Source organism: Mirounga leonina, unplaced genomic scaffold (genome assembly GCF_011800145.1).
Source record: "Mirounga leonina isolate KUSES-001 unplaced genomic scaffold, KU_Mleo_1.0 Mir_175, whole genome shotgun sequence".
Taxonomy (NCBI): domain Eukaryota; kingdom Metazoa; phylum Chordata; class Mammalia; order Carnivora; family Phocidae; genus Mirounga; species Mirounga leonina.
The window spans coordinates 14,776,000-14,802,904 of record NW_023270453.1 but is presented as its reverse complement, the minus strand read 5'-3'; the positions used below and the strand labels follow the sequence as shown (position 1 = coordinate 14,802,904).

General features: G+C 43.5%; 1 protein-coding gene across 7 annotated transcripts in view; it reads right to left on the bottom strand.

Moving 5' to 3' along the window:
• The window catches only part of SFMBT2 (Scm like with four mbt domains 2), a 228,824-nt gene that overhangs the window by 71,429 nt on the left and 130,490 nt on the right, over positions 1–26,905 (bottom strand). For all 7 annotated transcript variants that reach the window (XR_004682235.1, XM_035021691.1, XM_035021695.1 and 4 more), the window contains 2 exons: positions 16,233–16,334; positions 12,031–12,178 (listed from right to left, as the gene is read on the bottom strand). Coding sequence is in view for 6 of the 7 variants with exons in the window: in XM_035021691.1 (XP_034877582.1) it covers positions 12,031–12,178; positions 16,233–16,334 (250 nt within the window). In the remaining variant the exon portion in view is untranslated. The remainder of the gene's footprint in view (positions 1–12,030; positions 12,179–16,232; positions 16,335–26,905) is intronic.

Genomic DNA, 26,905 nt, shown 5'->3' with positions numbered 1-26,905 from the left:
AAAGAGATTCTGAAAGTTTTTCCACCTGCCCTTGCCCCCAGCCCCTCTCTCCAGAGCCAGATGGAGAGTTCTGGTAGGGGTTTCTAGAAGGGACCCCCTCATCAGAGGTTTCTGGAAGGGACCAAACCAACTTTTTTCTGAACACTCATAAACAAAACATGTTTTAGACAAGATAATGCAAGTTTCTTTACAATTAATAAAACCTCCACTTTGAGAATGGTTTCTCTGGAGCTGTTTTGGATCAAATCTTTACATTAATGTGTAAGAACAAAAGAATTTGCCAAAAGACAGCTCAAAATGCTGAGAATCTACGTGACGTATAAAAGGAGGACATTGGGATTTTAGAGCCAGCTCTATCAGGAACTGGGTGAAACAAGGCGAAAGCAAATGGAATCTTCTGTGCCTGACTTCCCTTATTCACAAAACAAAGGGAAGATCTTTAAGGCACCTCTAGCTGTTGCATTTCGTAATTCAGAGTCACCATTATTCATTATTTTACCGTGGCTACTTAGGATTTTTTCCCCTCCTTCTGTGGTAAATTCCTTCCTCTTCTCCTATGAAAAAAGTATGGCAGGGTAGATAAAGAAAGGTTATGAAACAAGATAATTCCTAAAAGCTCTCCACGGAATAGCTGAAGACAAGATGAATCCTGCAACAGAAGGACCCCATTTGTTTAGGGTTGTGGCAGACTGACTTTGCTAAGGCCAGGATCTCCTTCCGTTTCGATGTCTCTTCCCTGGACCTCTGCTGCTTAGTTACTTTCGTGAGCCGACAAAAATTTCATCAAATCATGGGGGAAGAGGGGAAATAGGAAAAAAAATATAGATGAATGACAAGCCATTTTCTGATATACCATGGAAATCTGGGTATTCTTTATGGTCAGATAAAACCTTCCAACATAGAAGTCACCTCTACTCCCCCTACAGAGGCATTTAGCTGGGCTTTCTATAATCATGTTTATAACCATGAACTTCCCAGGGGCTTCAACCCACTCCATCAAATATCATGCTCTGTGGTTTCTTAGACCTACATTCAACCCTTCTATATCCAGTCTTCCAGACTCTCTATGGGGAGCCATTTTTAATCTAATAATTTTAAGATATAACCCAAGTCTTGCTGGATACCTACGCAACAGTGGATGATTTTGCCCCCAGAGCTTTTCATTTCCTTGAACATTTGAACAGCCTAGACTTCTCCTCCTCCTCTTAGGGACCTATATTCACTTCATCACTTAAAATTCTTTTCCTTCAGGCTGATAATGAGCTCGCTCTTTGTAAGGCAGTTTTGTGACAGCCCAGAATATAACCGCTACACAAAAACAAATTGCTCTGGTTTGTATAATAGAGACAACAGGGGTCAATTATACTCATTAATCAACAAAGACAGAACAAGAAGTACTGAGGCTTAACTGTGGCTAGGAAAACATGTTGTAAAACCAGGAGGGAGGAAAATAGCAGAGGGGAAAAGAAAATAAAAGGAAATCAAAACCCCTCGGGCTATTAAAATCTGCAACAAGCTGCCCCAGGGAACTGTTGAACCATGGCCACTGGAGTTATTTAAGCTTTTATTAGTGTTTATTCTGAACGAAGTTCCAACTGTTACAGGTCCAAAAGAGAACAGGTCGTTGACCCATTTCCTTGTGATACAAATTAATTGGCACAAAACAGCCCCACTTGCAAACATTACTATTGGTCCTGCAAGTGGATAATCCTTTTAGAAAACAATTTGGCAGTAAAAGTGTTCACGAACTTTGACAACAATTTCACAACAATTTAAAAACAATCATAAAAACTGAAAAAGTATCCTACATTAAGATACAATGGCATTATTATTGGTAATTCTGGGGATGGAGACCACTTTACATCCCCAAATCAGAAGGGAAAGGAAACTCATCCAAGGTCCATGTGAATCATAGGGGAAATTGCACATAGTTTGTAAAAAAAAATATGAACACATTACTGCTATAGGTTTAGATGGAAAGACTGCCTGGCACAGCATGTATAGAATTATCAAATTTATATAAAAGTATGCAAAGAAAAAGACCAGAGGAAATGTAAGGAAAACTTAGTAATGGTAAATATCAACATGGTTATCTGGATGGTGGGACTTGTGGATATTTTTTTCTTCTATCTCTTTGTATTTTCCAAGTTTTCAATAATGATCATAAATTATTTCAATAAAAACTATTTGAATGTGTAGCACCTTTGCTCCATTTTAAAAGATAAGGCACTAGTCAATCAATCAAGAGCTAATTCCACATGGGGAATACACCATGACCACCTCCCAAGAGCCAACCTCCAGCTTCTCATTTGCTAACAGAATCCTGAGTTTATCCAGTTCCTACAGGAGGTTAGGACTCTCCTCAGCACCAGGAAGTGAATCATGACAACCTCATATAATCATGGTGGTTTAGACACAGAGAGTAAGAGCTGCTCGTCGATGCTGAGTGAATACGAAAAAAAAAATTGTACAATCTTCAAAAATACCATTAGCAAAAAAAATTATCATCTTTGCCATCTACCTTACTGGCAAAATGAAAGATAATAATAAGAATCTACCACTGCAAAGTCTGTTGGAAAACAGGTGCTTTTATGCATTTCTGGTTGGCACAGAACTCAAAAAACCGCTGCAGATGCCAAGTGGGCAATGTGTCAAAATCTTTAAGAAGGTGTCTACTCTCCACTAGCCATTTGCTCATTCACATATTCCATCATTTAAAAGCACTTATTAAGTGCATGCTCCATGCCAGGCATGGTTCCAGTACTAGGCACGCAGAAGTGAACAAAACCAGCAAAAACCCTTATCCAGGCAAGCTTACGTTTCAGTGAGAGGAGACACATAATGCACAAATATAAAAAGTCAGATGATCAGAGCGTTATAGAGAGAAGCAGAGAAGGGGCAGAGGGAGGGATGAAAGTCTTGAGGAAAAGCTGAAAGTCCGAGGAACTGAAGAAGCAAGACTTGTGGCCATGTGGGGCAAGGGCAGGCCAGGGGGAGGGGCCAACAATTGGGAAATTCCAGGAGCATGTCTGGAATGTTCTAGAAAGAGCAAGGCGGGGGGGGGGGGAACTGCAGGGCTGGTCAGAGTGAGCTGGGGTGAGAACAAGGCAGTAATTCCACTATGGAGCATCCTACAGAAATAACAGGATGCTGTGCAAACATTTTATGCATCAAAGCAGACGAGAACAATACACACAAACAAGAGGGACGTGTTTAAGTCATTTATTTATCTGCAAATCACGGAACTTTCCCGTCATTTAAAGCAGGAGACATTTTGGCATGTAAGTGGCAAATCAGTGTGTATAAAATAATTAAATCAATACACAAAGTTACATATTCTGGGAAACAGAAATCTAAAAGAATATACACCAAAAGTTGTTTCTTCAGGATAGGAAGCTTCTTTTTTCTCCAAATTTTAAAGAATGAATGTGTTACTATATCTATAAATTAAAAAAAAGAATAGTCTCTAAGGGACACCTGGGTGGCTCAGTCGGATAAGCCTCTCCCTTCAGCTCAGGTCATGATCCCAGGGTCCTGGGATCAAGCCCTACATCGGGCTCCTTGCTCAGCGGGAAGAGTCTGCCTCTCCCTCTCCCTCTACCCCTACTCATGCTCGGTCTCGCTCTCTCTCTCTCCCTGTCTCTCTCTCTGTCAAATAAAGAAAGTCTTTAAAAGAAAATCTTTAACAAAACAAATGGAAGTCCTAAAAAGTAGTAACACTTTCTCAAACAAGGAAATGCATTTAATTCAGTCTCCAGGTTGCTGGCCGTTGAGGGTAATATGAGGATGAAACAGATTCAGCTGTCACCTGCTTCAGCAGGTACGGAGAAGGACACACACACCATGTGGGAACTGGGACTCCAGGATGGAGGGAGACATGGAGAACTTGCAAAGAAAGCTTGGAAGATGCCCACCACACTGACTGAAGAACACATAGCCCCATAGGGAGATGTCCACCTCAGAGCACATTCATAGGGCTGATGTGTAGATGTAGGAGGCACGTCCACCCAACACAGGTGAGGAAGCAAGACCACAGACGTCAGGGGGCAGGCACAGCCCCGGGAACCAGTCTGTTGACTCCTGAGCCAGGTTTCCCAACATTCTCTCAGTTCCACTCATGTATGAGTCTGCACACAGGCTCATAGGCAAGAAGGCAAAGACACTCGTAACTGCCTAAAGCCCTTCTTTTCACCCACATGTCCCCCCCTTGCCCCCGGCCCTGAAGTCTTCCAGCTCCCTCATTCCGTCCGCTGACATGCCGTAAAGTCCTCCCTGATAGAGATCTTTAAAATTTACACATCCATTTCCAATTGAATTCTTCTGTGTTTACATTCATGGAATAATGCAGGGGAAGAAGAACCATGGAAAATAAGGGAAAAGGATGGAAACAAATAAGTCAAGTTAGTATAAACCCCAGCTGTTCCAATTTCCTTATCTTCTAGAATAAACCAACGCTGAATGTATTTAACACATACAGGTGACAAGATGACACTTAATACACTTCTATCTGGGAGCATGCCCCAAATATTAACCTGAATCATAAACATAATGTTAGGAGATGTGGACATGTCCCCAGGATGGAGTCTAACATCATATAAGTATCAGCCAATGGCAAAGCCATAGTAAGAATCCTGAACGACGACAATGAGGAATAAGTCAACAGGACGGATGCCATTTCCAACCATCGGAAATATTTTCTGATATAAAAAAATGACCCAGTTTTACTCTCCCAACTCTTTTCAGTCAGAAACGAATTTTCATTCAAGAACCAATCAGAAAGCTAGAAATGAGAATAAACTTCCAAATCCAGTAACAAGAAGGACCCTCTCAGATGCCAAAGGAAATATAGTAATAATAGAAATAATTACATAGCTCAAAAGAGAAGAAAATCTCCAGATGTCAAAAAACCATGAGGGCCACAAAGACAGGGCTGACCAGTCCAGTGAACGTCCGGAGCTCACACGGGGTACAAAACATCCACAGGCCCGAGAGAGCAGAGCAGCAGAGACTGAGACTATTATAAAACGCCCGGTCCCCGTCAGATGCCGGTCTGTGACAACAGGACCAGACGGACTTAGAAAGAGAGAAGGAGCAGACACAGCTGCTCCCGGCCCAGGGCTCTGGGTAAGCAGGGAAAGAGAGAAGTCCCGAGCTTCACCAAGCCAGAGGCACATGCGGGCATGCTGTACAATGTTACAATTCCGTATGGCACAGGCTGAGAAAGTAACGTGACATTCATTCATTCGTTCATTCCTTGAATATCCAGGGACACCTCCATGTACCGGGCACTGTTTTAGGTGCTGGGGATACAGAAGTAAATAAAAATCCTTACTTTCTAGCAGGGGAGATAAAGCAATAAATAAATTCTCTAGGACTTGCAAAAATCCTAGAACACTGGGCAGACCCTAATACAAGGCTAGATGGAAGGAAGTACTTTAAGGATCATGGAAATCCCATAGAAATCACCCCCACCACTGAAAATTAGTTCACAATGGAAAATGACAACCCACATAAGGAAGCAAATGAACATGAGTCAGACAAAAAAAAAAAGGCTTTAAAACAAAATGATTGGCTAGGGATAAAGAGGGTCAACACCAGCAAGCCCCAACAGTCCCAGCCCTGAATGCCCTACCATGCTTCACACACACACACACACACACACACACACACACACACACACACACAGAAGCTGACAGATCCTGAATCTCACAATGATATTTTGATGTACCTTCTAGAAAATTACAGAAGAAACAAAAATAGAGACTATGTAATTGTTGAACAATTCAAATAATAAGTTTGATGTAACAAAACACTCTGACAGTAAACTTGAAAGTACAGCTGAAACAGATAATTCTGGGGACGCCTGGGTGGCTCAGTCGGTTAAGCATCTGCCTTCAACTCAGGTCGTGGTCCCGGGATCCTGGATTGAGCCCTGCATCGGGCCCCCTGCTCAGCGGAGAGTCTGCTGCTTCCTCTGCTTGCCACTCCCCTCATTCTCTCTCTCTCTCTCTTTGTCAAATACATAAATAAAATCTTTAAAAAAAGAACAGATAATTCTGCAAATATATATACATTACCAAAATTGTCTCAAACAGAAGTGGTAACCATGACTAAACTTACAACCACTCAAGGAAATAAATTCATAGTCAACAGAACACAAACTAAAACAGCACCAGCCCAGATGGTTTTACAAGCTAGTTTCAAGAGCCAGATCACCCGTATCTTACACAAACTGTTCTGGGGACACACTACTTTAGGAAGGCAGCTGGGTAGGAAATAAACATGCAAAAACCAGTGGCATTCCATTATACTGGCCACAGTCAGTAAAAAAAAACAAAAACAAATGAATAACAATAAAAAAAAAACTATTCACAACAACAAGAAAAAGGACAATGTACCTAGGAAAAATTCCAGCAGAAGACTGAAAGTTATAAAAAGATGATATAATGAAGTATCAATTAAAATCCAATGGGGTTTTTTATAGTGTCTTCCAAACTGATTCTAAAATACAAAATACAAAAATAACCTGCCAAAAGCAACCAAGACAATTTTGAAAAGGAAGAAAAAGTGGAGGGATTCACCTGACGAAATTCAAGACATAAAGGAAAATCAATTCTTAAAAGTGACGTATTTATGCAGAGATGGACTAACAGACCAACGAAGCAGAATAAGAACAGATAAGGTCCTCACCCCTTAAGGGACTTGCTCTATGCTAGTGATGACATTACAGATCAGAGAGGAAATCACAGACTATTCAATTCATGATGCTGAGACAATGGGTGAATTTGAAAATCCAATTCAACTTCAGCGAAAAAATAAAATTGTTTTCTTCCCTCATGCCATGCAAAAATTAACTCCAAGTACGTTAAAGAGCTACCTACAGAAAATGAAACTGCAAGATTTTTAAAGAAAACATAGAACATCAGTAAAAAAAGATTTCCAAAGACATATAAGCAAATCATAATGGAAAAGATTGGTAGTATCTGACTACATTGTAATTTCGTATTTCATATAAAATACCATTCAGAAGCAAAGCGACAAGCCATAGCCTAGACTATTAAATATTGTGAAGTGCATGGTGAAGAAAGAATTCACATTCAAACGTAAATATTTCTATAATCAACAGAAGAAGGGCAAAAAATATAATCAACAATACAAATGAAATACAAATTGTCAACAAGCGCATGATGAACTGCTCCACTGAACTGGTTAGGGACCAAAGCAAAAGAAGGAGACTCATTTCACGGCCATCAAAATGGCAATGTTTGAGCCTAAGGCATAATCATAGTAGTGAGGAGGATGCAAAATGGGAGCTCCAGCAATCCCACATTTGGGTATATCCCCAGAAAGATCTCTCCCATTTGGGCACATGTACAAATATGCACATTTGAGTATCATTCACAACACGGAAAACAGGAAAGACCTTTGTTCAAAGTCTTTCAACGGGAAATGGATTTCAAGAATTAAGGTCTGTTCCTTCAATAGGCAAAGTGAATAAATAATTGACTGCATCAACATGAAGAAAGATCTGCAAGATGCTACAGGGTAAAAGTTACATAGAGAGGCATAGCATGATACTATGTATACACATATTGGAAAAGATCTGCCGTCAAGCAAACAATGAGAGCCTCACAGTGATGCAGTAAAAGTGTAACAGGTTTAGGAAGGTGGGTATGGGATGGGGGGAGAATGGAAGGGGCGGTGGAGACATGGCAGAGAGGAAGGGTGGAGCACAGAATGAAGGCAGGACTTCAATTCATTCAATGCTCAACACATACTGACCAACAGCCACACTAGTCTAGCTACTAGGGATGAGCAGAGAACAAGACAAAAATCCCTGCTCTCTGGATCTTTCACTTTAGTGGAGAGACACACACAAAACAGGACAAAGAAGTAAAATCTATATTACTTGTATCTGGCATGCTAAAAAGTTCTGTGCAGCAAAGCCACGCAGGGAAGGAGATACAATGTTGGGGGGAGAGATCTGTAATTGATACTCAACCGGATGGTGAAGGAAGACCACCCCGGAAAGGTGGCACCTCCATCAAGACTGAAGGAGGAGGAGGAGGAGGACAAACAACGTAAGGGGACCAGAGTGCCATGTCCCAGGGAGGACAAGGAGGCCGGTGGGTCTGGGCAGATGGGGGTGGAGGGCATCTTATGAAATGAGGCCAGACAGGGAACTAGTGGGAGCTGTAGGCTGGGACCATGATCTGCACTTGCCACCGAGTGTGGTGGCAGGCTCTGGACAGGAGGGACATTTTAACACGGCGATCTTAACATGATGTACATCTTAACAGCACCAGCCTGACCATCTCACTCAGGAGTTCAGGAGGCCACTGCATTAGACCAAGAGAAAGATCTGATGGTGGCCTGGACCGGGTGGTCGTGATGACACACGGTCAGATCCCAAAAGTACCAACGGGATTCACCAATGAATAGATGTGGAATGTGAGGCACAGAGAGTTGTAGGGGACTTAGTCTTCTATTCTACTCTATAATGCTTTATTTCATTTTTTTAAAAAATCTGACTCAAACGCGGCCAAATGCCAGCATTGGTTCCAGGAGTGTGGGTATTTATTATTTTCTGTCCCCTCTGGTACGTCTGAAATACAGCAGATCACAAAGTGAGGTAATTTCATCAGTCAGCATCGGAGGTTTTTCTTTAGGTAAAGACCATACCAATTAGGGGTCACTACTTTGCGTCTTGATAATAATGAAAAACACACCTTTACTTCTTAAATCATGTTAACAGTGTATGTGCCTATTACTAAGATGGCCAAATAGTGGAGACAAAGTGCTCGAATAAGCCACTTACTTTCAGCCTTTGTGTACCCATTGTACAACAGACTTACAACAGAAGTAAAGGCTTAATATTTTCTCCTAATATCCCCTGGGCGGGATGTTTACCTCTCTCCTTCTACGGCTCACCCTCGATGTGACATGCCAATGAGGTTAATTAAATAGTTTAAAAACAGCAAGTCACGGTTGATAACCAATATACACTTCTGCTTAGCTGATTTATCTACTTGCTTGATCATTTTTTATAGTGCCTATAATACTGAATTGTTGTGTGCTGGTTTTAAATGAATGGAGTAAAACTTCCAAGGGTCTGTCCTTTGCTTACCAGGAAAGCACCTGCTCTCAACAGAGACCTATTGAAACCTTCCCATCCATTTTAGCTTACACACTATCTGTCTCTAAAGTCTGGAGACAGATTTTTCTTTTTTAATTAAGAAATAGAGTCAAAACAATGTCAATACAGGTCTATGTTCTCTGCAAATCTCCACCTAGACCATCAGATATTTTTTGTTTCATCAGCGGCTTCCCACTGGGGAGCGAGTAGGATAGTATCTTTTGGGGATCAGGCAACATGTTGTAATTGTAAATGGTGTTTATGGTTCTAACAGAAATCTAAAGGATGTTAATACATTCATGGAAAACATACACACAAGAAAACAATGAAACTCACTTCTCAACATGTGTAATAAATCCTACATACTCTAAGTATAAAGCTCAGAATTTAAGTTAAAAACAACTTTTCTAAGAAAGAAGAGTGTCTATGTTCATACATTAAGAAAGCAAGGAATGGTGTCTGAAAAAATTCTACAGAATGCTCCACAGCCCATGGGCGCCTGGGTGGCTCAGGCATTAAGTGTCTGCCTTCGGCTCAGGTCATGATCCTGGGTCCTGGGATCGAGCCCCGCATCGGGCTCCCTGCTCGGCAGGAAACCTGCTTCTCCCTCCTCCACTCCCCCTGCTTGTGTTCCCTCTCTCGCTATGTCTCTCCCCGTCAAATAAATAAAATCTTAAAAAAAAAAAAATGCTCCACAGCCCTGCTGTTGACACATAAGACGTGTGACAAGCTACCTCACAAGGAAATCATAAAATCACCACTATAAAAACCTCCAACACCACCTCTCAATTTTAATTCGTTTTAATTACAAAAATAAATATATTTTACTACATGCAAAACATATATATAAGTATATAAAACAAACATACTCTCACAAAACAATGAGAGCTCAGTAATTAAAGCCAAGACTCTGTTATATAACCACAGGCACTTGGAAAAATTATTCCCTAGAACTGTAATTCTCCAATTGTATTTTTCCAAATATCATGAAATGCAATTATCCAAATAGGCACACCCCTTTTCCAAATAAATGCCCAAATTATGCCAACAACCTCTTTTCTAAAACACATTTCTAACACTTGAAAGTTCATAAAAAAATATTTAAAAAACCTAGAGACATTTGGTAAACATTTTGGTAAACCAAAAATCTGATAAATATTTAACCCCTGCCTAATGGAATAATCAAGCAGCGTATATGCATATACGAATATTTTCCCCCTTTTTTCACCCAACTGATTTTTTCCTTTAAATTCTTAAAGGGATCTTATTACTACTTAGGACTTTAGAAAGTGCAACCACGCAGCATTTCAGGTATCTAGAAGAAGTCTTTCTTCAATGACGTGGACCCATCCGTACAAATGCTCTGATTACACAAGTCAGCAGGAAGTAGACATGGTCCATGGGACTTTCAAACTCAGCAAGTGACCTGCTGTTAAATTCTGCAGCAGAAAAAGACTTCCCTGATCTGCTACCACAAGATGGTTCACAATAAAAAACCTGTAGGACCAAAAGGATTAAAAAGATACCTAGACTCACATCATTGTTTGACCCTGCAAGCACCCGCAGAATCCCGCAGGTGTCCCATTTGACAGTCTTGAGGACTGAAGTGCGATCTGGCCAGAGTCACCTGTGAGGACCAGCACGATGCCACACAGAATCAGGATGCCGACCCCCTCGCTATGACTTACCATCCATGTGATGTGGCCTTGGGTCGGTCACAGAAGCTCTCTGCGACTAAGCCCCGTCCCAGGGCCATGCTCATTTTGAGGATGAAATGAGTTGGGCATATTCAACAGGGCAAACAGTGGTCTCTAAAAGTTCACCACATTGTAACAAGACCACGTTCTGCCACCACAGCCCTCTAATGAGAAGGATCAACGGCAGAGGTGGAAACACTGAGCAGGTGTCTCCCCAGTGGGGATGAGCATGGAGAACAGGGGGGAGGGAGCCCAGTGGAGCTCGGGACAGACAAGTGAGGCAGGAGCAGCATGATGAAAGGCTGCATCTGGACCCTAACGTGCGGGCGTTAACCTCCCAGCACGGTGAACACTACCCATAATCCAGTCCCTGGTGAGCTGGAAAGGTCAGCACAGAACCCCTGTATTATTTGTGGGTCGCTGTTAAAATCCTGCTCTAAGGTTTATTCTTCTAGGTCATCTCTTCCCATTTCATCTTCTATTATTCTATCATGCCCTCTGTTTTCCTTCCCACCCCCTCTCCTTCCATCTGGCTGCTCTCTTCCCTGCATGAACATCACAACTGTCAGGGACAGCAAACCACGTTACAGAACCATAAGCGCGGTTCTTACCAACAAGAATGCGGTACATGGTCCCAATTATGTGCAACCCGGCTCCAGACTGAATTATTTTAATGTGTTAGTGCATCAAACTGTTGGCTATCAGAGCGTGACCAAGCTCTAGGGAAAATTTAAATTATTGGAAATAAAAATGGAAAGAAATGCTTCTTCCGTGGAGCCCAGCGTGGGGCTCAAACTCACAACCCTGAGATCAAGACCTGAGCTGAGATGGAGTCGGATGAACAACTGAGCCACCCAGGCGCCCCTTGTTGCATTTTTAAAGCCACTTCTCACACACGTTTAAGTGTTGAGCGATGATCACCTAGCAGTGTTGTGCCCTCTGTCAGCACACACGATGACCAACAGGGAACTGGGGTGGACAGAAGTGGACGTCTGGAGAAGCCCAAAGTCACGCACCTCACCAGGGGAGGGAGCTGGGATAGACTCCTGTGTCAAGCCACCTGCCAGACACACCTCTCCCACAATGCTGAAGTCATTTACAACCTGAACTTCTCGAGATTAACAAAGGCACACTTCAGTGACAGTAGGACGCCCTCCTGAACCACCCAAACCCTGCACATTTTCGCAGAATACGAACCTTTGGGAGGGGTGAGATTGACTCCGTTTTTAAGGCACCACTGCACTGGTAAAATCCCCAAAGAATCTGCATGGCACAGCATTGAGAGTCTACTAGGTTCTGGTCTTAGGTCGTCAATAGTCACTTGAAAAAAATGATTGTTAAAAACCTGAAAGAAAGAACAAACCACAGAGCCGAGGGTTAATTCCGTGGGCTTTTCATGTGAAGCTAGTACAAAATGCTAGCAAGCTTCCAAAGGCAATAAATACATTCCATCAAAACAATTTCAGCACAAACCAGCACCTCGATGTATATTACTAAATTGATCCAGTTGCTAATCAGTTAAGAGTTGATCACTCCGATCATTTTAATGGAAAGAGAAGCGAATGAGTAGGACACATATAAAACAGAGAAGGAAACAACATGGGTGACTTTAGAGAAGTCAACCGACAGGGCTGGAAGAAAACCAGACTTAATGCAGGAAGACAAAGCCAGGCCTACAGCAACGCCAAGATGGGCCCTGGAACGTCAGCGGTTTCTCCTTGTCCACGGCAGGGACCCATAAGCTCACACCAGATCACTCAAGAAGCTCCACCAGCTGGCTTGGGGACTTCTGGCTTCATCCGGCCTCCCCGCCCTACAACGACCCCAGGCTCCAGCCCAAGAAGAATCACCCCCAGGCACATCCCTGCATCCTCCCAGCCTCAACACCCACTGTGCTGAAGCTCTTTCAAAACACAGTGCATTTTTCAAGGTGCGTCCTGAAAGTCAATGCTGCTGGAACATTTCCCTGACCACTCCGGTTCGAGTGTAGGGTCCCTGCTCTGTGCCCCCAAAGCTTCACCCCTGCACCTCTGTCCTGAAAGTCCTCATTCCTTCCTGGGGGCTGATCCCAAATCGGTCTCCCCCAACAGATCCTCTGAGGGCAGTCTCCTCTTTGTTACTCATCAGGGTGTTCCCACAATGCACAGAAAATGCTTTGTACACAGGAACTGCACACACAGCCACTGCATGTAGGGAAAAAGAAAACATCAGTGAAGAGCTAGGAACAAGGAAGAGCAGAAAGCAAAACTGAGATGGACCCAGCATTTTAAAGAATGATGGTGTTAAAGAACCTAGTATGTGAAACAGGCCAGGGAGAAAGGCATCACTTTACGAGCTCGACAGACATAAACCAGTCTTGCGTAGGAAACCCTAACACTTACTAAAGCTCTGATTCCTGGCTGCTTCATTTCCGAAGTATCTTCTGGAAGCAGCCTAATTAAAAGCAAAGCAGCAGAGTGCACTCACTTCTGTTCTTCTCCATGCTAATTCCGGTAAACGGCTATTGTTGTGCTGCCTGAGGTCTGCCTTTTGAAAGTAGACTTTACAGAGCAAAGGACCAAACCTCACCTTCCCACAGAGATCTTCCCTGCAGCCTGATTTAAAACCACATCCCGCACTCTGGCCTTCCACCCTCCGCTCGTCCCTTCCCTGCTGTGTCTTTCTCCTTAGCGTTGAACACGTAACATTCTATATGGATTTACTGACTTTGTCTCCGCCCCCCCATTAAAATATAAGCTTTGTAAAAGCAGGGACTTTTGTCTACGTTCCCAGTGTCCAGAATAGTGCTTAAAAATGCCAATGGGATGGGATGGAGTCTCATATGCACGTGCACGGACACACACACACACACACACACAGAAAGGTATATTAAAAGTGCGGTATTCTGGTGGCTGAATTTCTTAACACCACTGGACCCTGTAAGGATGTGCACTAAGGAATCTCTAAAACCTATTAAAATGCACATTCGTGTGTACGTACTTCAGAAAATAGGTAAATCAGTTTCTTCAAATCCATCAGAGTATGGTTCACATGTCCAGAAACACTGATCGGGTCTAAAACCTGCAGGTCTCAGAAGTAAAACCTAGAGCAGGTAAGCAACCAGCCCAAGACTATGTGGCTCAGAGCTAGCCATAAAAGAAACAGAACCAAGACTATTTATCTAAACAATACAATAGATTTCACATACACAGATAGGTCATCATCATCATCATCATCTGTCAGTATCATACTGTTCTGGACCACCAAAAACATAATCTATAATCTCACTGTATGGCTAAAGGCTGGGCATTTCCTCCAGGATCTGTGACAGAGTTAACTGCTTTCCTGTCTATTGGCTTTAATGTTATTTATTTATTCCTTCAACAGGTGTGCCATGAAGAAAAGCCTCGAGGAAAATGAAAATGAAAATTTCATCATGATGAGTAGTAACAGTGCAACGTTATATTCTCAAACATAATATTCTAAAACGTTTTCCAATGTTAGGAGGAATGTGTTTAATTATAAATACCGACTACATTAGGAATATCCTGATATTTCACTCTACATAGGGAGTCTTGAACCTGGGGACATGCCCATCTACGTGCTAAGAGGCCAAAGCCCACATTTCAATCCATGTGTTCTACAACAGAAGGCCAATAGGAGAAGAAAAAGGGATGCATGCAGAACTGAAAGGCTGAGTGTGTTATCTTTGGTAAAAAGGGTAAGAAAAACTAAAATGAAAAAGAAAAAGTGTACCTTAAAAAAAAATCAGAGAAAATATCCTCCCTGGCCCCAACCCCAAGAAGATTTATTTAGAGATAAAATTATTTATCAGGAAACCAAACTACTGTTACTGGAAATCTATCCAACAAGACGAGGATATTTGGGCTGAACCTAACCATAAGTAGCATGCCACATGCTAACATGATCGATTACAATTATTTACAGGTATGGAAGTGTGAGTTCACTACTGACAGGACTCAGCACGTCTGCACCTGTTTCCTTTACTGTAAAAACACCAGGCGAAGCTGACACTTAGCCTCTTAGAAAGAGGACAGGGTAAAATGCATCCAGGTAAACCGGCAGCTGACTTCACCGTATCAGCTGCTGCTGGAACAAAGGGAAATCCTGGCCAGGATTCCGCAAGATACCACTCATCAGTTCTGGGAAAATGTGCACCTACCAGAATACACATTCAAGAACCCCAAAGGTCAATTTAAATAAAAAGGCTTTAATGCACGGTGTATGACTGTGAGGGCATAAATTGCAACCCCAAAAACCACACTGCAAAGCCTAAGTCAGTATTTTTCTCGGGCGGGCAGTTATTCTTTACATAAATTACTGTAAGCGTTACATAGAAGTAATTTATATGTTCTAAAGAAAAAATATTTGGAAAAGAAAGAAAAAGGCATTCCATGACTATAACCATTCTCCATACTCTGAAATACATTATCACCACTATATTTCTCAATTTTACCAAATCATGAATTTAAAAAAGAGCATACAGAATGACTCTAAGACACTCATCACTGTATTAACAAATCCAGTCTTCCTTGGTAAAAGAAATTAAAATGGAATTGACTTCTGGACCGTTAATTAAGTTCCCTCACAAAAGGCCATTAACTAAAACACACACTGGGTAAGAATGCTGGGTTTCTCGCTTTCCCCCGCCACCTATTAGAGGACACTTAAGGTGGAAACGCGTACTGTAGGGGTGACTTCCACAGGTGACTTCCGTGAGATTATCTGCACGGCCAAGGGAAATTACAATCTGAAAGACCATCAGCCCGTCGTAAAAATAACTTCACGTTCAAAGGTAATTTCATTTCAAATCTGCGAAACATAGAGGCAGGCTCTTCCTTTAGTGAAGGAAAAGCCGGTGGCAAAAAGGAAGCAGACGTGGGGACAGACACTGGAGATGGGTCCCTGGCTGGCATTTCCCGAATGCAAGTCGATCACACCAAGGACTGTCAGCGGACGAGAACCAAGTTACTACTGCAATGATTACCGTGTGCAACTGCCGAGCAGTTCGTGCTACGAGAATGGGAACAAACAGACGCGTGGATATGACCCTGGCCAACCACAGAAGGTGGCACATATTCGTGGCTGAGTTCACTGCTATAAACTCAGCTGCGCACCTGCACCTCCTTCCAGGTCACTCAGGGACACCCTCATCGACAGTCCTGTCTGTGTTGTATTAACTCCAATCTCTGCTGCAACAGGAGGCATGTGACCGGCCTGGCTCTGTGTGACCAGTGACAAAAGGGGCGCTTAGGACAGCGTGGCCGGGGGAGAAGGTGCTCCCCGGCTGGTGTGCTGTCCTATTCACTGCACTGTGGCCCGCCCCTGCACCAGCACTTTTCATCTGGCCCACTGTGAGCAGATCGGCGGGAGGCGGAGAGCAAGGGAGGGAAGCTCACCTTGGTCACTGATGCAGGACAGATATGAAACGGCTCGCTCAAATTCACTGTTTCTAGCTTCATCCCAACTGTGAAGAAATGGCTTCGCAGATCTGCATGATCCTGCGGGGGGAAAAGGACAGAGACGCTGAAAGCTGATGGTATTGTAAATTAACTCGGGCACTGTCTGGACGCTCTCCTTAAATATTTTATTGGGTAACTAAAGTCGGACTGAAATAATTAACCCTCGCCGTTTCAAATTTCTCATTATTGCAAGATACTGTGGATTTAATTATTTTCTGCGAGCTAAATTGCTTTTCCGAGGGAAGGACACAAGGCTTTGTGGCCCACGCTTAAATTTACACTAAGCAAAAAAATTCACGTTGCCCTGCTTTGATCTTCCTAGGTGCTCTAACAGAAGCACAGCAGAATAATGGAGGCAATCAGTCATCTGCAACACACAGCAGGCGCATCTTCAGGAAACGTGGCCTCTTGCTCCTGGAGCTACTTCGCAGGGCTTCGGGGAGACCCTGTGGCTGACACCACTCGTCCCTGTCTCCTCGCCCAAGAGCATACAGCTTATCAGGTACTGGTGGTAAGCCGCCGATCCTGGGAATGCGTGCATATAAAGGTCCAACACAGCCCTGCACATGATCACAACCCGACTCCTGCTCAATAAAGATGAGCAACACCCCCAGTTTAATAGGCGTCTGGCAGTTTTATAACCCACTCACAGGAACCTTATGTGTGCAAGATAGAGCCTTCCTGCCTTTCCAAGAAAACAAATTTCAATATCCACTTTCCCTATCCAGCAATAGATGAGGCTGGCTGGACTCTGGATACCAGGATTTATTTTGCTGAGATGGAGGTCATCTCATAACTCACTGCCTGGATAAAAGCTAGTGGATAAATAAATGTATTTGCAGCCCGTCCCTGAAGGCCTAACAGCTGCAAATATATCCTGCAATTTCTAAATACATCAATTGGCCGGAAAGTACACAAATACCAAGGGACCTGTTACTTTATCTGCAAATCTAAAGTGGATGTTTAATTAATTCAGGGATGTCATTCCACATGCGACTCAGGATTGTCGCGTGGAGTCCCGTGGGGCTGGGACTACTCCCCTCGCAAAAGCTGGTTGGTGCAGTTGGTGGAGCACAGGAGACCACAGAAGACCTGCTTACAACACTCCCCATCACTCCACTGTGTCACCAAAGAAGGTGCAGACTCGCAATAAATGCTGGGTCTGGCCAAAGCCAACGGCGCCGCATCCGGGGGCGGGGTGAGGGGGTGACCGACGAGAAGGGATGTGTTCAGTGTGCGACATATGACAAAAACTCATGGACAGACCTAGCCCGTTCTCGACCTTTACACATTCCTTAAGAACTTAACAACCGGCACTTGACAAAAATCATATGCATATGAGGCAAAACACAAGGAAATATTCTTAAGTGCAGGAGATGATTTTATTGTTTCATACTGGTAATACAGCAGGGTTTTTTTTAAAAGATTTTATTTATTTATTTGAAAAAGAGCTAGTGAGCAGGAGCGGGGTAGGGGGGCAGAGGGAGAGGCACACTCCCCACTGAGCAGGGAGCCTGAACGCTGGGCTTGATCCCAGGACCCCGATCAGAACCCGACTCCTGCTCAATAAAGATGAGCAACACCCCCAGTTTAACAGGCGTCTGGCGTCGGGTCAGATCATGACCCAAGCCGAAGGTGGATGCTTCACCGGCTGAGCCACCCAGGCGCCCCTATAGCGTTTATTTTTAACAGTGGCTGGGAAGCTGGCTCAGGAAAAAAAAAAATCAAAGAAACAGTACAGAGAGTTAATGCATATTAACACACATCAACCACAGTGCCAAGGCAGGACCAGAAACCACCGGGGGATGAGACAAAAGCGGTAAACTTGAACCGAAAAGCACAAGCTGATACCTGAATGAAAAGATTAAACGTCACAGTTCCTGTCAGACATCAACACCCCCCGTATCTCACCATCTGTGGGAACTGAGGCACATTAGTGGGTTGTACAAATACTTTTCCCCTTTAAAGTACAAGAACCCTTTCCCCTTCTGAAAGAAGGAATTACCCCCAAATCGTAATATAACATAAACTTTGCCTGAATATACTTAACAGGGTGAAGCAGTCATCATTCTCCTGCTTGACAAGACAGAAATGTCCTCAGGTACAAAGGACGCACGTGTAACTCCAACTGAGCCTTGAACAACGCGGCAGTTAGGGGCACCAACCTCCCGCACAGTCGAGAATCTGCACATAACTTCCGACTCCCCAAAGTTATGAGCCTACTTCTGACCAGAAAAGCCTTACCGACCCCATAAACAGTTAATTAACACATATTTTGTATGTTGTCTGTATGACATGCCGTATTCTTCGAATAAAGTACACTAGAGAAAAATGTTAGTAAGAAAATCATGGAGAGAACCCATTTCTAGCACTCGACTGTATCTATCAAAAAAATCTGCGTTTAAGTGGAGTTCAAATCCACATGGTTGAAGGGTCAACTGTATAATAAATGGCCCAGACGAAGGGAAGGTTTTCACAAAAGTTCTGCTTCTCTCTGCTATCAGATGTCCCTCCTTGCTGCCGTGTTCCCTCTCATTACTCACAGCGACAAGGCTAAACATTCTCGAGATGTGGCTCACCAATAATAGGAACTGTGTAACTTCTGGCTGCCTCGGCCCCTGGCGCTCTCCTTGCAATTCGATCCATCACCTGGCTTTGTTTCTCCTTTCTATTTCTGCTGTCTGCCATTCCTGACCACACTCTGGGCTTCTGGTCTACCCACTGGTCTTCAGCCCCTCTTGATTTCAGCTCTGTGCCCACTCTTTGCCCCAGATACTTCTGTTCCTACCTTTGCACTGAGCAGAGCCAGCCTTCCAAGTAGGGCTGACACAGGGCTGCCGGACCCTCTCTACATCCCAGGATCTCAGTTTGACCTTGACCACTGACTTGAAGTCCTTAGACATCTTTACACCCCTCCTGGATATATGCTCCAAGCCCTAACCAGATTTCTCCATCACTGATTCCAGTGTTGTGTTGAAAACTCTACGGCAGGGGCGCCTGGGTGGCTCAGGCGTTAAGCGTCTGCCTTCGGCTCAGGTCATGATCCCAGAGTCCTGGGATCGAGCCCCGCATCGGGCTCCCTGCTCGGCGGGGAGCCTGCTTCTCCCTCTCCCACTCCCCCTGCTTGTGTTCCCTCTCTCGCTGTGTCTCTCTCTGTCAAATAAATAAAATCTTAAAAAAAAAAAAAGAAAAAAAAAAAGAAAACTCTACGGCACCAGGAACCCTACCCTACTCGATGTCCCCTAACAGCTGCCTTATTTTATTCACAGTTGTCGGGTGGGACCAGGCACTGGCTGTTTTCCTTAGAAATAAAGCATCAAGGCTTAGGGGCAACAATTTGCTCCTCAGATAACCTCCTTCCAGAGCTGCAGCTAGTGTTGTGTTTATCATTAACGATTTCAGTGTATTCTGCATCAAACTCTATCTCTAGGTAAAGAGGGGATCATTTCATGCAGAAATCATATTTTCTTCCCTTTTTCCTGGAGTGGTCATGTGCTTGTCTGTCAACTACCGAGTATCTCTCTCTCTCTCTGCTCATCCATAAAATATTCCATTCACATCAAAATCATACAAGGCCATACGTGAGATGAAAATAAAATATTAATGACATCAATATTTTTAAAAAATTAAAATGGTGTTAACAATATTTTATCTCAATGACATTAAAATATTTTAAGCAAGTAAGGGGTGCCTGGGTGGCTCAGTTGGTGAAGCATCTGCCTTCAGCTCAACTCATGATCCCAGGGTCCTGGGATTGAGCCCCGTGTCGGGCTCCCTGCTCAGTGGGGAGCCTGCTTCTCCCTCTGCCTCTGCCCCTCCCCCCTGCTTCCGCACACTCTTTCTCTCAAATAAATAAATTCTTTAAAAAAAATAAAATATTTTTAAGCAATTTAAGACTAATGGTCAGTGACCAAAGGTTTACAAACGAGTCTTCTCGTTGTCAATCATGGCTCGGATTTCCTACATCTTAAACTACTTCTACTAGCTTTCAATTACTTGCAAGCACACAGACCTCTGACTTGCAGAAATGCATCTGTTTTTGTTCCAAACTATGTGAAAATTCTTCAACCCTATCGTTTAATATATGAAAAAAGGAGCCAGACATTATGAGAGGTAGCTGCATCTAAACATAGGCGTTTATATTCTGGTCTCAAATAATCCACATCCATGCAGAAGAGCCTCTTAAACGCGAACTCTCCATTTCAGAGACAAGCCCAGCAACTATGCAACGCGTTCCTGCATCCCCAGCCCCACCTTCCATGTTCTCAAAGTCACTGTTTAGTAAGTAAATTAAAAACGGGGCGCCTGAGTGGCTCAGTTGGTTAAGCGACTGCCTTCGGCTCAGGTCATGATCCTGGAGTCCCGGGATCGAGTCCCGCATCGGGCTCCCTGCTCAGCAGGGAGTCTGCTTCTCCCTCTGGCCTTCCTCCCTCTCATGCTCTCTGTCTCTCATTCTCTCTCTCTCAAATAAATAAATAAAATCTTTAAAAAAAAAAAAAAAGAAAAAAGAAAAAAGAACGATCCTTCAATGACTACCCGCATCAAAGGCAAGTCAACACAATGAAAACTTCTAAAATCTAGGAGCAAAGACATATGATGATCATGAGTTTGATTATGACTGTGCATCTACCGCTCTAAAGCTTCTGTCCTTCATGAGTGATGAGGTCAGAAACTTTGTACTACAAGAGGCAGAACAGTATCTGCTCAGGGGGCTGGCCCCTGAAACCTCCAGCCGGCCCCTGGAGACCCTGAAACAAACAGGACAGGGAGTCGCATGTTCGGTGCCGTATTTCCCAGCCAGGCCCGAACTCTCTCGTGTGTGTTCCCCGCTCATCCTATTAAGACTCCAACATGTATTTACTGAAGTAAGCTGAAGAAATGTCCAAAACTACACCATTTCTTGATATTCGTTCCAATTCCATAGTCTATGGTTCACTCAATAAGCATGTTAAATACCACCAAGGTACCACACACACACAGAGTACTACATGATGCAGAGGACACACACACAACACACAACACACAAACACACACATACAACACATACATACACACACATACGAACACACACACAACACACACATACACACAACACACACATACCACACACAAATGACATTATCAGAGGGGGAAGGAAAAAGACAAAGAACAGCTATTAAAGATCCAGCCTTGGAAGAAATTCCAGAAGGAAGATTTTTACTGCAACATATAAAAATCATTACTACCATGATGATGGCGACCTGAGGACTTACAGGAATGAATCATAATTTGGAACAGGAAAGCACATGACTTGGAAGGGTGAAGAAAATATTATGGGAAAGTGGCTTGGTAAATTTAGCCTTAAAATACTGGATTTAGGCATCTAAGTGACAACCAAAAAGGCAAAGGGAGTCATTGACACGCCTAAAAGATAGAGTTTTTTATGATAATTAAAGAATTCAATGCCAGTAAATTTCCAAATAAGACAATTCACAGACCTTCTGAGCTCTGTGTCTGTGTATATATAAGTACATCCATATTCATGTACAAGAAAAGGTACAGATACTCTCATTGAAAAACAAATTTAATCGCCCCCAGACCATTTGCTTTGGGCTGTTAATGCAGTGAGAGTACATGCATTCATTTACGCAAACACCAGCTAATCATTCTCAATGTTAAAAAAGAGTTCCTGGCCCCTGAAGACGATTTACAAAACTGATTATCTACTGAGAGATAATAGAAAATTCACTGTGGTCTGAAAGATGCATTCTGGCCTTTGCAAAGCTCTAGAGAATCATTCACACCTCACAATTATTGGATCAAGAACGATGTTATTCCTGAAATCAGGAGGGATTACTAAATCCTCAGTACATTCACAAATATGCCTGTCACATTCAAGAAATACTGTTTATTTAAATGTACTGAGGTCCAGTTAAATTGCTTACAGAAAAACTTTCGTTTAAGAAACGCGGGCAATGTCATTCCCATCTACACTCATCGCTACACATTTTATTCTTGCCCTAAAGTAGTTTTATATTGATCAGAAGTAAAATGCCATTCATTTTATTGGAGGACTGTCTTACCAGCCTACCTTAACAATCGCTCTTCAGGGAACCTTATTTTCAGCGGAATGACAATGTAAAGGAGATTATGTATACATCAACTTCTGTTCTCCATCAGCTTTATTCTCTCCAGAACCCAGGAGGAGCTCCTGCCCTCCCCCACTACCATTCAGGCACTCTGCACTGAGAATAACCTGGTTTAGCACATGATATCAAGCAGAGAAACAGTAACAACACAGCATATTGTAAATAAACACCTGTGAGCACTTTCTTGTATTACCGTTTTCCCCTGACAACAGACTATGGGGGAGCATCCATCCTACAGTAAGGAAATCAAGACACAGAGAGGTTAAGTTATCTAAGCAAGGACACAGAGCTCACCAGAGAAGCCAGATTCAAATCCAAGTGGTCTGCCTATGTCCATGATTAGCTTCAGGTTATAGACCGGACTGGCAGGTAAAGGCCAAAAAAGGGATCTTTTATTTATTATTGCTAATTAGTAAACAAATAAACAAACCTTTTGTAGCCCTATGGGCTCCTAAAATTTTATTTCAAAGACAGATATTGCCAGGTTAAAAAGTAACAGCTACTGATACTGATCATTTACTTGACCTCCAATTTTTGCTGTTAATTCATAATACTTTTTCAGTGGCTTATGAAAAACAGTGTGTCAGAGAATTGTGACATTAAAAATTAGCCCCAAGATGTTCATATACAATCAGTCTTCATCAAAAATTAACAAGCGATTTTTACTAACTGCTCTCGTGTATTCTTTAAGCAATGAAAATTTAAGAACTGTGCAGCAAAATGCCTATGGTGCCTTTTAAGCAAGCTATCCTTCGTCGATACCCATCTTCTCACATTATCAATGTTAACCTAGACAGGTTAATCTGATAAACGTGGTTAATCTAGTCAATGTTCCCGGCTGCAAAGTGCACACGAATCTCAACCCGTCAGTAGTATTTTAAATACCACGTGTTAAGCATTAATCTACACGGAATGAAGAGCAAGCGGATGATGCAGCTCCTAACACTGAGAAGCTGGAAATTTAGTTAGAAAATGACGGAGGGATAAATACGAAATGTCATGCTGGAAAAAGAAGAGCGGACAAACCAGTGTCTTCAGCTGTTTGGCTTTTCAGCTCTGGCTGAGGTGTTATTTTATTTCACCCAGGATGCAGAAGTCAAGGAGATTGGACAACCTCAGGCATTCCCCCCTGGTGCAGGGGTCCATGCCGGTCCCCCACAGCTCCCAACATCAGCCTCTGCTGCGGTCCCTGCTTTGGAAGGGACTGTCATGCCTGGAAAAGGTGATGGCTCCTTCTGGAAGAATCAAACACAGCTACTGAAGAAACACCACTGCAGAGAGCAGTCTTCATATTAGTCGTGAGTAAGCACCACCCCAAACTTCTCTGGCAGACTTGATAAAGCTTCAGGGTGAGCAGTGGAGTTCTTTATCAAACAGACAAATGACTGTGAGTATTAATCCACAGGAGGAAATGAAGCATGTGCCCAGCAGGACACAGGAGAAAGAAGAGACAAGAAAGATGGAACGTTCCATCGTTTTCGGTGCCCCTCATCAGCCACATTCCTCCTTGAACACGACTCATCTCTCTGCATTTATTTTAGGGGCTTGAAGAGCTGCAGGTTATGCCCTCAAAATTTGCTATGTGGCTATCACAGACTCCTAAAATAGCTGATGCTTCTTGCTACCCCTGCTTCCCTAGAGAAATACACCTCACGTGATAGAATAATATGAAGAATGGGGCCTCTGAGAGAATGAGTTCAAACTAATTAACACAATACAATTAAAATGCACTTGGTGAGGATTTCAATGTAAGAAAAGCAGTTGCGTCCCTCCTTGTGTGGAAACCAGACTCCTAACCCAAGCTCCACAACCAAATGCTACGGGAGATTTTCCAGAGGGGGCAATATGAGCCTCGGTCTTTAATTCTTTGGTTTCTCCTTTTTGCTTATGTTGATATGAAATAAAATGGGCAAAAAACAGATATGCAATTTGCCCCCGCCACGCACACATTTTTTTTTTTAAGCACCAAAATCTCTCTCTTTTTTTTTAAGAAGGCTCCACGCTGAGCTCGAACTCACCACCCTGAGATCGAGACCTGAGCTGCGATCAAGAGTCGGACGCTTAACTGACTGAGCTACCCAGGCTCCCCGAGCACCCAAATCTCTTAGTGTATCAACAAAAATATTGCACAGTGTAATTTTATTCAGTTCCAAAATGGCAATTTTTTGGTCCACAGGGTACTCAGATGTTGCACATGCATCTTTTCAAAGGCCCCAATTAATTTATATAATTTCTAAAAATAGGCTTCAGTGAAGTCAAAGGAAGGTTTTAATCAGCATTACATTCAAATTGATATATAATGAACTACGCTTTAATGCATTTACTCATATCAGCACGATATGTCATGCAAAAAAAAAAAAGATCCAGTGCAATTTATCATATTGTTCCTCTTTTTGTTTTACCAGAGATCTAGTGCTCATATGTTCACTAGAAAATTACTCTCATTACCTTAGTTTCATCTAAAAATGGACATTAGGATGCCAGCATTTATTAAATCAATAGCATTATTACATTTTAATTCCACTGCACTGAATTAAATTTATCCAATGAAATATTTATAACGAAAATGTAATAAAAAATCTGTATGCTGAACACTAATCAGCATTTCCATTCTTTACTTACAGCTGTAAATAGTAGTTTTATCTACTAGTCATGCAGTAAATCAAGTTAAAAAATAGTAAGGAGAAAATTTAGTACTATATACTTCAACCTGAACCACAAGATTTATAACAGTTAACTAGAGTAGACCTATTTCACAGTAAGTCCAAAAACTGGTACACTAGGTTTAAAAAAAAGAAGGAAAAAAAAAAAAAAAGCAGAGCACCGAGAATGCCTTTCATTATTAACATTTAGCACCATAAAAGCATTTGTAAGTGGCAAGAAATTCCACCTTACTTACAGCAACACTAGGGGAAAAACCACGGCTGAGTTGGTGTGATTACATTCCCACTTATTTCATCCTCTCCCTCTGATAAAACCAGGGCATCTCCCCCCGTTCCCACGGCACCGGGGGGGGGGGGGGGGGGGGGGGGGGGGGGGCTGGAGGGAGTCTAAGCGCCCTGGGCTGAGGAAGAGCATGGTGGCCGCTCTGGGGGGACGGGCAGCCCAAGCTTCACAGTCCAGTGATGGAACGCGGCTGACATACTGTTGGGTGCCCCTTCTGCTGACAGCCCCAAGTGCAACCCAACGGCTGTCTTGCAAATTATGGCCATGGCCCTGAACGGTCCCCACTGGGGTGGACACCACCCTTCAGAGATAGAAAGAAGAGCGGGTAATGAGCACAACTCTTCCACAAAGCAGGCTGATTTTGTGCTCCGGCCTTTCCAGACACGGGCAGAAGGGACTGTAGCCCAGAGAGCGTACGCGCCTCTGAACAGTGTTCTGACACGGGGGGAGGATCCCACAGTTTTAAGCGTCAACTGCCAGGCAGCCTGGCACGGACCTAGTAATGGTTAAAAGTCTCCAGCGCCCTCCTCACATCCTGGCTGTCGTCCACTGCTACCGGTCCACCTGTTTCCGGGGGAGGAAGGGGTCTTTCTCTGGACTAAGGCTTCTCCACCTTGGCACTGTTGGCCTTTGGGGGCCCGATATTGCTTTGCTGGGGGCGCCGTCCTGAGCACTACGGGATGGTCAGCTACATCTCTGGCCTCCACCCTCGAGGCACCAGCAGCCGGCTCCCAGGTGTGGCCATCACACCCCTCCAGACGCTGTCACACGCCCCCTGGCGGGCAAATCCTCCCCAGCCGAGGACCACCCATTCAGACCCGGTCAAGAGGGAAGGCGGTCTCGCTGAGGGGACACCTGCACACGTGAGCTCCTCCCTCTTCACGTTCAATAAGCCCCCTTGGTTCTCTTTGCCTCTGTCTCCAACATTTAGTCAACCTGGAAGCTGTCCAGTCTCTTGGTCTGATGAGCCCTGCAGACCATCCCTTTTAGTTCTGACTTACTAGATGCTGTCCCAGCAAGGCCTGGAAATCCTGACTGGGCACCTGGGCCAGTCTACACTGCAGATCTAGTGTTGTTACTTACCCTCCCAAGGCCACCGCTCTCCACACCTAATGTATGTCTTGAGGAGATGCTGTCATGGATGAAGGGAACAAACACCATATTCACAATACGGTGTTACGCCACAGAAACTCTGTGTAACACAATAATGATAAATGACTCAGGTACTTGTTAACCTGCCGGCCTCCCACCATGCAGCAACGGGTTTGTTATTTGTAAGGAGTAAAGTCTCACTTCAAAGCTACAGACAAGCAGACCAGTCACCCAGTGGGTACTATTCCCTGAGGCGAGCTTTACCCATTAGGCCACCTTGACATGGCCAGGCCAGAAAACCTTACTCGAACTGGCATATACCGTAAGGAAATCCGTTATGTCCCATAATACATTGTTCCACTCGAGGCTGCTGGTTAAGGGGCCGCCATCCACGCCATACACAGCCTGCGTTCATCCCATCCTTCTCCACACTCTGGGGGACTA